The 17,475-nt window shown below is 42.8% G+C and overlaps 1 protein-coding gene across 2 annotated transcripts in view; it reads left to right on the top strand.

The window, feature by feature from the left end:
- Nucleotides 1-454: 454 nt before the first annotated feature.
- The window catches only part of LOC147685094 (uncharacterized), a 78,409-nt gene continuing 61,388 nt past the window's right edge, over nt 455-17,475 (top strand). The window contains exons 1-2 of one of the 2 annotated variants that reach the window (XM_086940976.1): nt 458-663; nt 3,197-3,289. In XM_086940976.1, coding sequence (XP_086797102.1) covers nt 562-663; nt 3,197-3,289 — 195 coding nt within the window. In that variant the 5' untranslated portion in view covers nt 458-561. Of the gene's footprint in view, nt 664-3,196; nt 3,290-17,475 lie in introns of both variants that reach the window. The other variant, XM_086940977.1, reaches the window with a different exon arrangement.

Raw genomic sequence — 17,475 nt, 5'->3', positions numbered from 1 at the left:
TTTGTACATTAATAAAAGTGATGACAATATAGCGATTTGCAAAAAATCGCTATTGGTAATCACTATTAATATTGTTCCTACATCTAGCCCCAAATTCTCTAAATTGCATTGAGTCTCATGGACATCTTTAAGGTGAAATGACCTTGAAGTCCGGATCAGCACTGACACATATGGCTCTCCATACACTTCTACGTAGCCGAGGCCTGCTATTCATTAGGTAAACACCTTCCAATGAGCCCCTCTGCTATTTTCGTTCTGCGAGCTTCGTGCGTAGTTTAGGTTTGAACCGAGGGATGTTCATGGTGTAAACAGGTCCAAGTGCAAAGGGCGGGAAAAGACCACTGCTCTTCAGGTCAGTGTCCGACCAGCCTTTGGCACGCTACATCCTAGCCCTTGCCAAACGACGAAAGAAGGCTAGAATGTAAATTATTTAACAGACCGCCCGACGCGGAGGTTGACTTGGGTTGTCACGGATTGGGATAGTCGGTTTAGCACATCAGCCTCTGGGGTCCACGCCTTCCCAATTCTGTCTCCGCGGTCGTTACCGGTGCTTTGCCGGAGATGAAGGTCTCCCCGCTGAGAGGTCTCTTGCTTCTTGGTGTCCTGGCTCTGACCGCAGCTTTTCCGAGTCCGGCAGAACACCAGAGGAGCAGGAATGGAGAGGTGAGTGAGTGCGAAAGAAGTACCGCGGCGGGCGGTCATGGCCGGTAGCAGCGAGAGTAACGTTGGACTTGGATGAAACGAGATAGGGAGAAGAGCACTGGCGGCCATCCGTCGCAGCGGTCGGTGCTCGGGAGCGAGGCGGCATAAAGAGAAGGAAGGGCGGCCATCTGAATCCAGGTCGTTAAGGACACTGGGGCGTCTTTACAAGCCCCCTGTGCCACCGGTGCATCACTTTTAATACGGGGAAAAGTGACGCACCAGCGGCGCATGGACTTGTAAATAAGACGCACTGCCTCCCGTCCGGAAATCCACACTGACAAAATCATTAATTTCGGGTATGTTAGTCTAACTACTTAAATGGACATTATAGAAGACTACAACACCCAGAATACATTAGGCATGCGAGGTCTGGAAACAGCTTCCCGAATGACTGGAGGAAGATAGTCACCCTAGGCAGGGCTTTAAGCGGGCCTTGTTCCTCTGGTTCTCAAACCAGGTAGTATTTAAAAACGTACATTGAAACAGGTGCCTATCCTGTCCTAAATTCATCTCCTTAACGTCAAAGCAAAAACACAGCCGGTTTCTTAACAATTAAAGTAAAAAAAAGGTTAAGGTAATCCATGTCAGCGATGTATTTCCTGTTTATATTTCACAGGTTCTACTTAATCTTGCACTGAGTGTTTGCTATTTCAGTATGTTGTGTTTCTGTTTTTTTTTGTGTGTAGCAGGATACTTTGCTATGGCGCATACTTTGAACTGAGTCACTTCCAGGCGCTTATAACTGGCCAGGATTGATTGAGATCTATGGAATTAAGGCTGAAAGTAGTGCCAGTTTATTATGGTTCTGTGTAGGATTTTGTGTGTGAAGGAGATACACAGTTGTCCAAATATTGACAAGGCTAAAGTCAGAGAAAATATAGTGCACAGGTGAGCGGCGCGTTGGGTATTTAAGGATGTGAAGTGCAGCTCATGTGAGGTACTGCAATCTGGAGTGAGTGAAAAGAGGGTGCCAAAGAGGAAAAAGAAGAGGTGTTAGGTATGAAAATGGAGGAGATGTGGAGAGAAAATAGAGTGAACACAATGGGAGTGATTGAGATCCGCTGAGGAGCATAATCCCCTCCACAGGCCTCAGTCAAGTTTAATTCACAGTCTCATAATTTCAGAATTATACAATTTTCTCCATTAATGTTTTACAGCAAATTCATTGTTGTTACTCATTTGTCTTAAACAGCTAACAACCATTGACAAAGCCAGTAGTCCTGCATGGTGTTAAGTGTATGTCTCCTATTGGGTTATATATCTGGATGCAATAACAGAAAGCTCAGAGTGACACTAAAATAAGTTGGGTGGTACACTGTGGAAAACACAGAAATGTAGTTTAAGTGTTTAAACCATCCCTTAAATACATAGACCACGCCCCTTTAGATACCCCTACGTTTTTCAGCTCACTTAAAACCCTGACCCTAGGCTTAGGGTTGCATTGTTTATTAACACCGGACTAGGCCAGCGATGAGAGAATAAGGTCAGATGTTTGGCTTGGCAGCTTTCAAGTGTTTCAAACGTTCTGTGGTGAGCCAGCAGTCTGGAACACAGGTCTGTGCTTGTGTCTGTCCTATCAACCTCTGGGCTTGATGTTATCGCTGGGGATAAAGACAATTGAAACCAGTGACTATGACAACTGAATTGTTTGTGCTGACTTCCTGCAACCAGGAACGCAGCATTCTAGTCAAGATTCCACTTCTACAATCGACTGCAATAATGAACTGTGGTCGAATCACTTCAGTTGATGTGAACTAGAAATACTACAGCACCCAGAGTGGATTCATTAAATACAAACACAGTGCTGGAACACAGTGTCCTTGGCCATGTGGACTGATCTGATAACCTTTTTCTGAATCCACATCTCAGAGGGTCAATGCACTTTCTGCTGAGATTTCTTCGCAACCACCAGGCACGAGTTAATATCCTCATGGGGCCTACTCAGTTCTTCAACCTTTTAATGTTCATCAGATGAGCACTTCTTTGAAAACATTCTAATATGTATTACTGAGCAACAAGGGATAGTTTAGTTTCTGGTCTACGCAACATAAATGGGCCATTTCATAAGTATGGGAACCTAATAAAGACAGTTTCCAAGCTTTGCACAGAGTCATTGTATAGGGTCTTTGGTCAGACAGGGTACCCTTAAACTGGGAATTTAATACTAATTTCCAGTGTTTTAAACTGAGTGCGTTTAACAGAATGAAATGTTTACTTAAACTTAAGTTCCCTCCTTGCCCTACTTTAGACACAGTTACATTGTGTAGGAGTATTCAGCACAGGGCAAGATTTTAGGCTATTAACTGAATATATATTCACATATAAGAAATCTAAAATGAAACAATTTACGTTTGGGCTATTTTATTTCTCCAGTCACTACTTTGGACACCACTGCACTAAATCTATCTACAGACTCGAGAAGAAGACCTGGCTTGAGCTGGTATCTTCAGCCATTGTTGGTTGAAATATATCTCCCGCCATTTTGTCCCAACAGCCCGAGCTATCCAAGAAGAAATTGACAAAGAGGCACGACGATGAAATTTACTTTGACCTTGAAGACATTGGGAGGTATTCCATCTTAAGCCGGGTAAGAGGTAGAGGAAGTGTTAACGGTGTGCCTACTCAGCATCTTAGTTTTGAGACAATGTACGCAAGTGTTTGCCATGGTCACACCGAGGAGGACACAAGCTTGGTGGTCTCTTAAGATTCCTTTGGTACAGTGAAAACAGGTATACCACTACAATATGCCAACTAGACAAAGATTCCCCACACCCCTGAGCTCACTGCGAGAATGTATATTGTAAAAAATACACACATTGCACATACAGTGTTTAAACAATGAGTTGGTCAACCCCAGGGCGTGAGTCAGGGTACCACGCGGGTGGATGGCGTCCACCCACTTATTTTACCGGGGGGACACTGTCCCCCCTGCAAAGATGACCTTGCTGAGGAATAAAGTGTATTTTTGCCAAAAAGTTGCTCAGGGAGTGATTTACAGAAAAGTAATAACTGCAATAAACAAAACGAAATATTCTGGCAGTGGCCAGGGCATTCTGGGGAAGCTGGCAGAAACGATGTTCATTTTGACTAGGAAAACAGCAGGGCACCTCGGGTGACCCGAAACGGAAGAGAGCCTATGTACGGGGAATGTCGTAAATCTGACTCGGGCTTTATGCGCCTCTCGAAGGCATAAACAGCCTCTTTCAGGCGACTTTGATGTAATAACCGCTGCGTCTTCACGCTCTATGTTGTTTTTACCTTTCGTGACTTCACTTCCGGTCGTGATGTCACTCCATGTCTTTGAGCATCTCCCCACTTCTATGTTTTTACCTTTCGTGATGTCACTTCCTGTTGTGACGTCACTTCCTGTCTTTGAGCGTCCCCCCACTTCTTTATTTAGGACTTGTGCCCTGGTTAAGCCTCTAAGCACTCCTCTGCTGCACAGAATAACAGAATAGACACAGCAGGTATGCTTTGCTCAGCATCACTTAATTCGGTCTTGTGGGGATGCTATGATTACAATCCAAGTCACATATCTGTTGGCTGGCAATTTAATTGGCAGGCTCTAAACATCACATTGGCCCCTGTTATTGTTATGTTATGAGTATTTGTATAACACGCGTCTCACCCGGGAGGGTATCCGGGAGGGTATCCAGGTGCTAGAAAGAAGGGGCCCTGCAATCTCTGACTTTGCCCACTTTTTTCTATCTAAAATTGTTCTCTTAGGCTCAAGTTATTCTTCCTTAAATCTGTCCTTCTTGCCATCTGCCTCAGATGCTCCTTTCTCTCTCATAAGATTTGGATTTTTTTTTTTAATGGACTGGTCTTTATTGCTTGCTTTGATACAATTACTGTTTTTATCTCATTTCTCATGGCTCTATCACTCTTTCTGTTTAAGTTCACTACCTCACTCCAAGCATGCTAATATCTTACTTTTAATTGCTCTCGATCTTTCTGTGCCCTCTCCTACTTTTGTCTCGTAACCCTTCTTTCCTCACTTTTTTTTCCCAGACTCTTGGACTGCACTATGCATTACAACTCCGATGACTCTAGTTCTCTTCATCTTCCACCACTGTTTGGCTCCCACGTCACTCTCGTTTTCTTTCTTCCTGTTTGCGAATCTAGCTGAAAATTAAAAAAACAAACGAAGCACGGGCTCCCGTGCTTCTTTACTTTAGGCTCCTGAGTGGGCCAGGTCCTGGGGGCAATTACACCTAAAGATGTGGGCGCCAGCGCAGGCCCCCGCTGCCGCAGAGACCGCCACCTCCACTGGGCTTATAGTTTCAAGTGCTGGAGGCCTCGCGGCCCCCGCTGCCCTGGGGACCGCTACCTCCACAGGGCTTTATTATAATTATAATGTGTGGTGGGGCTCTAGCCCCCCCATGCCCATGGGGCACTTATAAAAATGGTTGGGGGGCCACGCAGGCCTTGTCTGGAGCCGTATATGGACCTGTGGACCCCCAACCCCGAGCAGCGTCCCGGGATGCCCACCCCTGGGACATTGCAGTTTGCTATGGGTTGGCAGGAGCACTGCTCCCACCCTCCTATAGCACACAAGTGCAGTCGCTTTGAACAAGCTACAGCACTTTGCTAATGCTTGTTCAAAGTGAGCACACTTTGCTTTTTACCCCCGGGGAGCTGCACCTTAGTAGCTTGCTTGGGGTAGAAAGCAAAGCCGGCTCCTGCGGGAGCCGGCCCGGACCGTAGGGGCCCTCAGGCTCCCCCGCCGTCCCAAAGGAGATGGTCATGCTCCGGGGGATGCGGTCCTCTAACCAAAAATGGCCCAGGAGGGGGGCCGCTTGGCACCCCCTCCCTTTGTTTTATCTTTTTTAAATGGCCTGGCCCCAGGGGATGGGGTCCCCGGAGTCCGAAATCGGCCTGGGGATGGGGCCCCTGAGTCCAAAATCAGCATGGGGAGGGGGTCCTCACGGCTCCCCTTCCTTAAAATAAAACAAAATAAAAAAATGGCTTGGCCCCCAGGGATGGGGTCCCAGGAGCAGAAAATGACGTTGGGGAGGAGGACGACACAGCCCCCCTTCCTACAATAAAAAAATAAAAAAGGAAGTCGTCAACTTGCCTGAGGCTCCGCCCCCTTTCTCTACTACTCTGTAAACGTGCCTCCTGGAGTGCTCTTGGTTGGAGGATTAAGTCCCCTTTGCAGGTGAGAGTTCTTAGGGGCTAACTAGCCCACCTGTTACCTCCAGTGAGCCCCACACAGTGGGATTGCTTAGAGGTGGTCGGAGGCCACGTCCTTTTTTCCACCACTCTGCAAACTCACTTGTCGGCGCACTGCTGGTGTGGCGATGAGGTCCCCTTGCGTCCTGAGGGCTCAGAGTGACATCAGTGATGTCATTTTAGATGTCATCATACTAGAGGCAAATGTAGAAGACCAGGAACAAGCCACAATTTTTGCCATAGACATAAAGAAAGCTTTTGACAGCTTGGAATGGCCCTACCTATACAAGGTACTGCGAAGTATGGGACTGGGCAAGGATTCATCAGATGGACCAGACTCTTATACACTAGACCTATTGCCAGAGTATGCACAGGGAGGACAGTATCTCTGAGTTGGCCATTGGGACACGACACCAGACAAGGGTGCCCACCTTACCCACTTTTATTTGCCCTGGCTGTGGCGCCCATTGGCATAGCAGCCAGAACGGGGCGCTCATACGAGGGTCTGAAAATCAAATAGGAGTATCATCATATAGCATTATATGCTGATGACCTGTTACTGTTTTTAAGAGGGGGAGACGAAAACTTGACTGGAGCCCGTAACCGCCTGGAGAAGTTTGGCTCCATATCTGAACTTTAGGTGAGCTGGCCAAAATCCTGGCTATTCCCGGTGGCACAAACGGGTCAACCCCAATTGACCTGGTGCAACTGCTTACCATATCTGGTAGTCCACGTTTACTATGACTGGTCAAACCTATATGAGGGCATCATAGAAAGAGCATACCGTAGCTTGCGCACAGCTATGGAATTTTGGCGGACCTTGCCGCTTTCAGTAGCCGGTAGGATAGCACTCCTTAAAATGGTAGAACTTACCCGCCTGCTATAATACTTTAATACGCTCCTCCTGTGGATCCTAGCAGCATTCTTCAGAGCCCTCGATTCCCACATTCGGACCTTTATTTGGTGCACTGGCCACAGAAGAGTTGCACTTGTGCTAATGCAGAGACCTATGACCGGAGGAGGTCTAACAGCTCCGAACTTTGAAACCTACTACATAGCAGCTCAGCTGCAGTGGCTAGTGCACAGCATAGTAACAGAGTGGCGACAGATAGATGCTGCTACACAGGTTAGGACATCGCTGACTGACTTACTGCGAGTATTTCTCAGGGTGAACAGATAGACGACAGGAGACCCTCAAGAGCTTAAAGTACAAATCAAATGCTGGAGCCGAGGACTGCAGAGAGTAGGAGTGCGGGTCCCATACTCACCAGACATCCCCTTAGATATGCTAAAGGCCCTCCCATACATGGGGAACTGGTAGGATATAGAGACCCGGATGAAAGCTGGGGCGACAAAAGTAGGTGACCTGTATAGGGACTCAGAGATGCTACAGTTCTAAACATTCCGGGCAGAGTTCGAATTACCCCAGGGACATTTTTTCCTGCACAGAGCATTGACTGCAGCCATTCGTAAGCATTGGTAAACGGGAAACACGTAACCCCCTTCATAGCAGACTTGCTATATATGGCCTTATCAGCGGGAACCGTCAAAGCAGTGTCTTGCCTTTACAGAGCACCCCACACAGATGACCTATGTCCCTTAGAAAGGCTGCGACTCCAGTGGGAAGGAGATTTGCGTATACCAATCCCGGCCAAGGAATTGGATAATATACTAGCTGGGACACCGAATGTATCCAGAAATGCACGATTCAAGCTGATAAACTACTATGTCCTGCATAGAGCATACCTGACCCCGAACACATAAGCAGATATTTCCAAGTAGATGATGCGGCTTGCCCACAATGCAGCACACTCCAGGCCCACATCCTACATATGTTCTAGGACTGCCCCCAACTGCATGAATTCTGGGAAGGCGTTGTACAGACAGTGAGCAAGGTCATAGATAAGGAGCTGCCACCCTCGCCGCCTCGCTGTCTATTGGGCTGCTTTCCTCATCCGGCAGAAACCAAAGTCAGCAGCAAATTCCAAGACCTAGTGTGTATTCTGTCAAAGCGAGAAATAACTAGGAACTGGAAATTGAAGGGGGGACCCAGGTTGGCCACCTGGCGCAAAGAACTCCTGAAGTGGGCAGGATGTGAGGGACGCATATTAACGTAAGAGGCTAAGAGGGGACTTCGGCGTATAGAGATAGCTAGGGCCTGGGAGACCCTAGTACACAACCTCGTGTATCCAGACATAAAAACCTCGGAAGATGAAAGAGAAACCGCATAAGGCGGGCACCTCAGGCATAAACACTTGAACTCTAAATAACACACTCATAATTGCCAAATAACCATGACACTAGCGACTATGTCACTAAAAATGACATCATTTCATTCTGTGCATGCAAATTGGAAACCTATAACACACTTGGACCCAGTACCTCACACAAGATCTGCTGCCAAGATGACTTAAGGGAGGGGGGAGTTAATTAATGTTATAGTATTAACTTCATTGGACTTTAAAAATTAGCTGCACATGTACCAAATAAGAATACTACGAAAATGTTGATGCCCAATGAAACACAATTCATTATTGTACTGCTGTGCTATGTAAATGTAGAAATATTAATAAAATCTGTTTACAAAAAATCAGTGATGTCATCAGTGATGTCACTGCCCATATCATGAGTGATGTTATATATGAAGTCATAAGCATGGCATTGCAGGGGCGCAAGTTATAGTTAACTGAGGTAACTATAACGGCTATAGTTCTCTGTTTATGTACGAGTGAAATGTCAGCCTAAACTATAATGTCCCTGTCACCTTTTTTGTGTGAATATATATGTATATGTGTATATATATATATATATATATATATATATATATATATATATATATATATATATATATATATATATATATATAATACAAGAAGAGTTGTCTCTAGGTGGGATGCACTCCCAGGTGGAGATTACGCCAAAGCAAGGGCACACGCCATGAAAAAAGTCCTTTTGTGGTTTCCTGCCAGATGCGTTTCGGGCCAACGCCCTCTTCAGTGGCAGACCATGTGACGTGACGGCGTGCGGCAACTGCCAGTAAATTCCCGTAATATTTATGCTCGGGTGAACCACCTGAAGCAATGCTTTCTGGGACTGGGGGTTCAGTAAAGCCCAAGTGGGTCGCCGCCGGCACTCACATTAAAAAATATCTTTAACAGGATTGCTGATGTTCGTGCCGGCACCCCTGCATATAACACGCACCTCCTGTTCCACAGTTAGCTGCCCCAATAAAGCAGCCACAGACCCGCAAGTGTTTCGTGGTGATGCAATCCTGCAACCAGGCTGGCCGCTATACAAAATACAAAAAGATTTGATCTAGGTGGGATGCACTCCCAGCTGGAGATTACGCCAAAGCAAGGGCATACACCATGAACAAAGTCCTTTTGTGGTTTCCTGCCTGATGCGTTTCGGGCCCACACCCTCTTCAGTGGCAGACCATGTGACGTGACAGCATGCCGGCGGCGGTCCACTTGGGTTTTACTGAACCAGCAGTCAAAGAAAGCATTGCTTCAAGTGGTTCATCTGAGCATAATTATTATGGGGACTACTGGTGGTTACCGCATGCCATCACGTCACATGGTCTGCCACTGAAGAGGGCATTGCCTGAAACTCGTCTGGCAGGAAAACACAAAAGAACTTTGTTCATGGCATGTGCCCTTGCTTTGCCGTAATTTCCACCTGGGAGTGCATTCCACCTAGAGGCAACTCTTTTTGTGTTTTGTATAGCGGCCAGCCTGGTCGAGGGATTGCACCACCGTGAAACATTTGCGAGTCCGTGGCTGCTTTATTGGGGTAGCTAACTGTGGAACAGGTGGTGCCTGTTATATGCAGGGGTGACTGCGCGAACATCGGCAATCCTTTTAGAGATATTTTTGAATGTGAGTACCGGCGGCGACTTACTGAACCACCAGTCCCAGAATCATTGCTTCAGGTGGTTCAACTGAGCATAATTATTACGGGGATTTACTGGCGGCTGCCGCACGCCGGCACGTCACATGGTATGCCACTGAAGAGGGCATTGGCCCGAAACGCGTCTAGCAGGAAACCACAAAAGGACTTTGTTCATGGCGTGTGCCCTTGCTTTGGAGGAATCTCCACCTGGGAGTGCATCCCACCCAGAGGCAACTCTTTCTGTATGATATATATATATATATATATATATATATATATATATATATACTGAAATTCACCAGTTATAGTTAACTTAAGAAACTATGATTCAATCTCCACCATTCACAGTGTTGTCGTCAATGATGTAATTCAGATATCATTGGTGATGTTATCAATGATGTAATAGAACATTTCATGAGTCACGTAACATGTGAGGTCATAAGCAGTGCATGGCGAGGGTATAAATTATAGTCGCTCCAATTAACTGTAACTGGTAAATATCAACTTTTTTTTTAGTTTAACAGGCCTTTTCACCTATATAAAACAGCACTTCAAACATTGTTTTTTTTCCAGTAAATTTCTAAGGATTTTCCTTATTGTAAAGTAATATATTATTACCATACGTAACTATAACATCACCATAACCCCCCTCGCCACCACACAGGAATTCAGAACAACAAAATACTAGGTGTACGGAAACATGTCAAAACCCCTATGAGTAAGCAATGATGATGATCCATATTTAAATCTTGAGACCTCAGTTCACACCACAATTTCGGATATTGTAGTTTTTCCATCTGCATGCCCACTCCAACCTCCAAAATAGGATATTATTTTAAACATCTAAATAAAGAGTTAGTTTTTTTGAGTTTAAAGAGCTTTCTTGAAGTAATTAGAAACATAGGTAGAATAGACAACAAAGCTTATAAAAAGAGTAGCATTAGATTAACAGATTGAATAAATAATTTGATGGAATAAATGACACAAGAGATCTGTCATAAATATAAAGATATTCCAAAGAAGAAAAGCAATATTAAAATATTGTACCTGTAAACAAAATAGCATTTTACATTTTTGGGATTTTGTCAGAAAGAAGAAAAAATCTAGAGAAGGAAGAAAAGAAAAAGAAGAGGAAAGAGAAAGAACAGGTAAGGGGAAAAAAAGAAAGAGTAAAAAAGAAAATGAAGATATAGCAGTATCTTCATCTAGTGTTGTAATGAAATCTTAATATTATAATATTCACAGTGGTTCCCTAAAACCAGATAGTAACTGTACATGTGACAGATAAAAGAAATTAAAATAAAAGAAGAAAAGAAGAAAATAATAAAATACTCATGGTGGTTGACAAACAAAGGAGCTATCCTGATTACGTAGTGCAGATGCAGATAAATAATTGGTAAGTGGACACCAGAGGGCTTCTTTACGACTAAGTTGTTGAGAAGTTTTGGAAGAAGCCGTGTCCAGTCTGTGGTGATAGCAAATAAGGTTCCACCAGGTGGAAAAAGAGACCTTAGAGACATCCTTCCAATTAGAGGTAATTTCCTGAAAGGCAATTGCAATTAACAAGTCCGCAAATATGCCCACCTTGCTAAAGCCAAACTAGTCTGCAGAGTTACTTCCCAAAAATATGGAGCATATGTCAAAGGGAAACTTAATAGTACAAATAGAGGGAGATTGACTCACATACCTTAGTCCAAAAACGGGCTATATTGGGGCAAAGAAAAAAGGAATGCGTAACTGGGTCAGGAGTAGTAGGACATAGCCAACAGTTTGGGGATAAGTCTGAACTATATTTGGAGTGTGATAATGGAGTTAAAAATAGTCTATGATAAAAATAATAAAGGGTCTGAGTGGTGCTAGAATTACATGAGGTGTGATGTATGCATGTCCAAATGGAGTTCCATGTATGAACAGAAAGGGTACGCTGTAAATCTGATTCCCATAAGAGCTCAACTTCACTTTTAAGGTGACAGGGAGAAGAAAAATGCAGGTATTTGTAAAATTGGGAGGCTCTAAGAAAAGGGAAAGTGGATAAAGGTTTGAACAGAGGATCTTGAAAAGGAAGAGGAGATCCAGAGAGTAGAGAAAGCTGATCTGTCAAGAGCAATCGTAGAGATTTGCATCTAGGTAACGAGGAAATAGGTAGGTCAAATGTAGACTGAACCTCTTGTCCGGAAAGACAATGAGAATCCTGTATTAATTACTTAACCTGGAAGATCCCTTTGGTAGCCCATGCTTTCCAAAAAATAGTGCGATTGGACACTTATGTTATGCCATAGAGGAGAGTCCAAAAATATCTGTAGAGGACTATGAGATTTACATTTAATAGGATAAAAAGTTTAAATGAATTTTGAAATCATTGGGTAATTAAAGAACTAGGGGGGATGGTAAAGCTGGCTAAGAGAGAAAAAGGGAAAGGACAGATCAGAGATTCCTCCAACCTGTGCCATACAGAGGTGAAAGTTCCTCCCGAAGTACATAGATATTGTAACATTTGGCGAATTAGAAAAGAGGAATGATACGGTCGAAAATTGGGAAAGTGGAGACCACCCGATCTTTAGGAGCAGAAAGAAGGGCCAAAGAAATACAAGCCTTCTGAGAGTTCCAAAGAAATTTACTAAAAATTGCATTAACGGTTTAAAAAAAACTTCAATGGTAGTTTAACTGGTAACATGGATGAATAGAAATTAATAGTGGAAAGCATCATCATTTTAATGGTGTCCAATCTACCCCACCATGACAAAAAGAAGGGGAGACTATCTATCTGCCATATTATTAACTTTTAATAGGACTTCTTCCAAATTAAACTGAATCGTTTTTGTAAGGGCAGATGAATATTTAATCCTCAAGCAAGTAATATTATTAGTATTTCATTTAAAATTGATACCTTCAAACATACTCCTCAAACAATATTTGCTTAAAGGAAGCACTTCAGATTTTGAAAAACTCAATTTATACCCTGACAAGGCCGCACAAGAATGGAGAAGTTCGGTAAAAGCAGGTATATTGGTAGAAGGATCTGAAACATATAACATAATACCATCTGCATGAGCAGTAAATTAAATTTCAACAGATTTGTGCGAAAAGCCTCAGAAGGTGGGGGAGTGTCGTAGAGAATGAAGAAAGGGCTCAAGAGAAAGGATCAAAAGTAATGGGGAGAGAGGACATCCTCGACGAGTACCCCTTTGTAAAGGGAAATAAGAGGATTGAGAACCATTAACAAAAACTGAAGTGGTCGGTGAAGACTATAATATATTTATACGGGACAACATTGAAGTACCAAAACCAAGTAATTTAAGGGCCCACATCATGAAAGCCAATGAACACGATCAAAAGCTTTTTCTGCGTCTAGGGTTATGGCAGCCATAGGGGAAGAGCTTTTAGAAGCAAGATTAATAATATTGAGGAAAGTTCTAAAATTATCAGAAATATTCCTTCCCTTAACAAACCCCGTTTGTTCAGAACCAATTAAATCAGGAAGAACCTGATTGATACGAAAGGCTAATACCTTGGCAAATAGCTTGCAATCAAGATTAATCAAAGATTCAGGGCCAGATGTAGGTAATCCCAGATTACCGATTCTTAAATACCGAATCATACCGATTCGGTATTTAAGAACAGGCAAATGGGATGTAGGTAATTTTTCCTAAAAATTACCGAATCGGTAAGTTTCGGTAATTACTGAATCGGAGGCCCATAGGAATGAATGTCAATTACCGAACCGGTAAATGCCGATTCGGTAATTGGGGGAAACATTGAAGGGTGGCAGGGTGTCACTTTGACACCCTGTTGCACCCCTCAATTGTGCATGGGTGTACATGTTGCAGACATACATGCCCTAAGGGCATGTATGTATGCAACATGGCACTGTTGGAAAAGCAAAAAAAAATGCTTTTTCAAAGGTTTTCATTATTGACCACCAACTTCTAGTTGGTGGTAAACAACAAATCCTTAACTGAGGAATGCACTAACTTGAGTGCTTCCTACATCCTGGATTCGGTAATTTACCGAATCAGTAAGAATTCCGTATTCTACCGAATCCTTAAATTACCGATTTGGTAAAATACAGAATCCTTAAGAAATGCCACCCTCATCTCAGAAACCCAATACCGACCGGTATTGGGCGACCTACATCTGGCTCATAGGACGGTAGTTGGCACATCGGGATGGGTCTTTATCTTTTTTTGGGAATGAGACAAATCATAGCTTCAGGAAAAGAGCCTCGAGCCTCACCATTAAAAATAAAATGTTGAAAAAGAGATGAAAGATGGGGCAGAAGAATAGAAGAAAAGCAAGAATAGAAGAAAAGCAAGAATAGAACTCAACAGTGATTCAATCAGGACCAGGAGCCTTATCTTTCGGTAACATGGATAAAGCAGATTTAATCTCTGAAAGAGATATATCTTTTTCCAAAATAGAACAGTCAGGAAAAGGGGAGGAGCGGGGAGATAAAGAGTTAAAAAAGGAATCCAGATCTGCATCTGAAGGAGAAGATTCAGGAGTAAAAAGTGTTTCATAGAAATCTGTAAAACAATTGAATATTTCCTCGTCTTTAAGACAGTGAATCGTGATCATCAATAATTTTGACTATTCTAGATCTTTGACATTTAATCTTCAAGTAGTTTGCCAACAGTTTGCCAGAACGATTACGACCCCCATAAAATTTAGAGTTAATTTTTAACAATGTCCTGAGGCGTCTTCCTATAGATTTCCTATTAAAATCAAGTTATGCTTGGATCAGAATCTTGAGGGTATCAACAGATTTAGAAAAAAAATAGGCATGTTCCAATTCTTTAATGGAAGAGAGCAAAGAAGAGAGAGCAAAGAAGGGGATTTCTTGCGCTATTGTTACCTTTTGCGAGCTACATTATCTATAATGAAGCCTCTGGCTGTTGTTTGAAAGAATCCCAGACCATGTGAAAGAGCATATCTGGACTAATGTTAAGAAGAAAGAATTAGGAAACAAAATTTTTGAAACGTCAGAGAAAGGAGGGATCTTTAAGGAATAATTATTAAAATGCCAACAACGAGACTTAGAAGATAAGGAAGGAAGGTCTAAACTAATCAAAACAGGGGCATTATCAGAAATAAGAATGGAGCCAATCTCTGCATGCAGTAGGTTGGGAAGGAGGTGCAGACTTAAGAAAATGTAATCAATTCTAGAGGCAGAGTTATGAGTGGGGGAATAAAATGTATATTCCAAGCTATCAGGGTTAAATATTCTCCAGCAATCAATTAGGCCCCTCGTGCTGATGGTCCTAGCAAATGTTTTTTGCATTTTGTTTGGAATATACCTAGAAGAGGATTTCCTATCTGTGAAAGGATCCATAACCTGAGTACAATCACCTCCCACTATGAGATTAGAGTCAGAACATGCAGGAAGGGTATGTGACATAGAATGCCAGAATTGTGAGTCCATGCCTGTAGGGCTATAAATGTTAAGCAAAGAAACATGGGATCCGTTAATAATAGTGTGAAGGAGAAGCCAACGACCCTTTTCACCCTTCTCTTCTTTAGCTATCGTGAGGGATAAGGATTTCTGAAAGAGTATTACTACTCCATGTCTTCTGTCTTTAGACCAGCAACTATAAACACGACCCCCCCCATTGCTTTTTTAGGGAATTAACATAATTCTCATTAAGATGTGTTTCTTGTGGCATTGCTATTGTACATTGGAGCTTAGAGAGGTGGGTAAGTACCCATTGTTTTTTAACTGGGTTACGTAATCCCTTTACATTCCACGAGATAACCTGAACATTTTCATTCATTGCAAGGCAAAGAAAAACAATAACCAAAAAATCATACAATTCAACAAAATTATGTCGTCACTATAAAGGCAGCCAAAAACAATATAGTTAATCCATTGAAAATGGAAAAAGGTACAAAATGATGATGTTAAAGAGGGGGAAAAAGAGTAAGAAAAACTGAAGATACATTCAAATGATCAAATTACACCATGAATATGTTGAGTTTAAGAAAAGCAAATAAAGAATCAATATGCAAAGTTAAACAAGACAGTATGCTGAAAAATGAAGCGAGGAAAGTAATAAATACAGAGCAGAAAGGAGAGATAGAGAGGGATAGAAAAGGAAAGGGAAAAAAAAGAAGGAAGGGAGAAAAAATATATATAATAAGAGGAGTTGACAAAGAGCCAGAAGGCTGCAGTCAAGAATGACGGAATGAGAATCCAGAGGAGAAGGAGTAGCATACGGAGGCGGAGAGCCACAAAAGAGAAAAAGATGGCAGAGCCAGCAAATACACCAGGAGACGGCGGGGACTGATAGACAAGAAGATAAAGAAAAGAGGAGCAGAGTACGAAAAAGAAATAGATAAAGAGGGCTGTTCATATAAAAAGAGGAGAGACATATAATAATATAAATAACTGACTAGTAAACATTGGAGAAATGACAACTAAGGAAAAGACTGAACCCTTACTAAACAATGAAAACGTCTGTAAACAATAATGACGGTAGAGGGAGGTAGCAGTACGGAAGGGGGAACATCTGTGGGAAAAACAAAGGAGAGAAACAAAGAGGATAATAAGGAATAGTCTCCTGGAGAAGAAGAACTACGTACGACATGCAGCAAAGGGGGAAAATAATACAACGAACAACGACCAAGGGAGAATAGGACCATCCAATGAAGAGGGACTGCCCATAAATAGAGAAGGTCGACAAAGAATAATATAAAGAACAGATTATGTAACCGCAAAAACACGGCAGCCGATAGAAAGAATAAACACTTACCAAACAGTAAAAACATCTGTAGACAATAATAACAGCAAAGGAATAGGAAGGGAAAAACATCCAAAGAATGTATCTTTACGGAAGGGAGAACATCTGTGGGGAAAAACAAAGAGAGAAACAAAGGAGATGGTGAAAAATAATTTCCTAAAGAAGATAAACAAACTACAACAGACGACCACAGGAGAACAGATACAATTAACAACCACGAAGGGAGAACAAATTCATCAGAACATATTGGTGAAAAAAGGAGAACCGAGCAAGCTGTAAAAAGAACAAAAACAAAAGAATACGCTCAGGGTCCCCCAAAGTCCATCGCATCTCCTTTATGACGGGATATAAATTGACGCAGATCCTCAGGGCGGTCGAAGGAGTAGGAATGGTCCTTGTAAGTGACGTTAAAGAAGCAAGGATGCACCAGACCATATCTAGCAATAATTTGTCGAAGAGCTGGGCGAAGAGACAGGAATTCTTTGCGACGAGCAGCATTTGCGCGGGCCACATCCTGGGAGAAAAATACTTTTTGACCAGACCATAACATCTGCTTTTGAAGTTTAGCCGCTGAGAGGACCATCAAGAGTTCTGTGTATTCCAAAAATAGAACGATTATCCCTTTAGGACGATTATTTGTTGAAATAAATGAAGAACCGCCAAATCTAGGACCAATGCGGTGGGCACGTTGCAAATTAAGAGTAGTGCCATCCTTGAGACAAACAAGTTTGGGGATATGAATTTTCAAAAAGGCAAGCATATCCGATCCTTCTTCTCCCTCCGGAATACCATAGATACGAAGGATGTTGTGCCTGTTTTGGTTTTCCAAGTCCTCCGTCTGCGCCTTAAGAATAGCAATTTCCTTAGACATGGCAGCAATTTGAGGGATCATATCCTTAGTATCGCTTATCCGTTGTTCCACCGCAGAAACTCTAGAATCTATATTGGTCCACTTCTCCCCTAGCCGCTGAAT

This window comes from Lissotriton vulgaris, chromosome 10 (assembly GCF_964263255.1).
Source record: "Lissotriton vulgaris chromosome 10, aLisVul1.2, whole genome shotgun sequence".
Classification (NCBI taxonomy): Eukaryota; Metazoa; Chordata; class Amphibia; order Caudata; family Salamandridae; genus Lissotriton; species Lissotriton vulgaris.
This window is presented reverse-complemented; position numbering and strand designations above follow the sequence as displayed.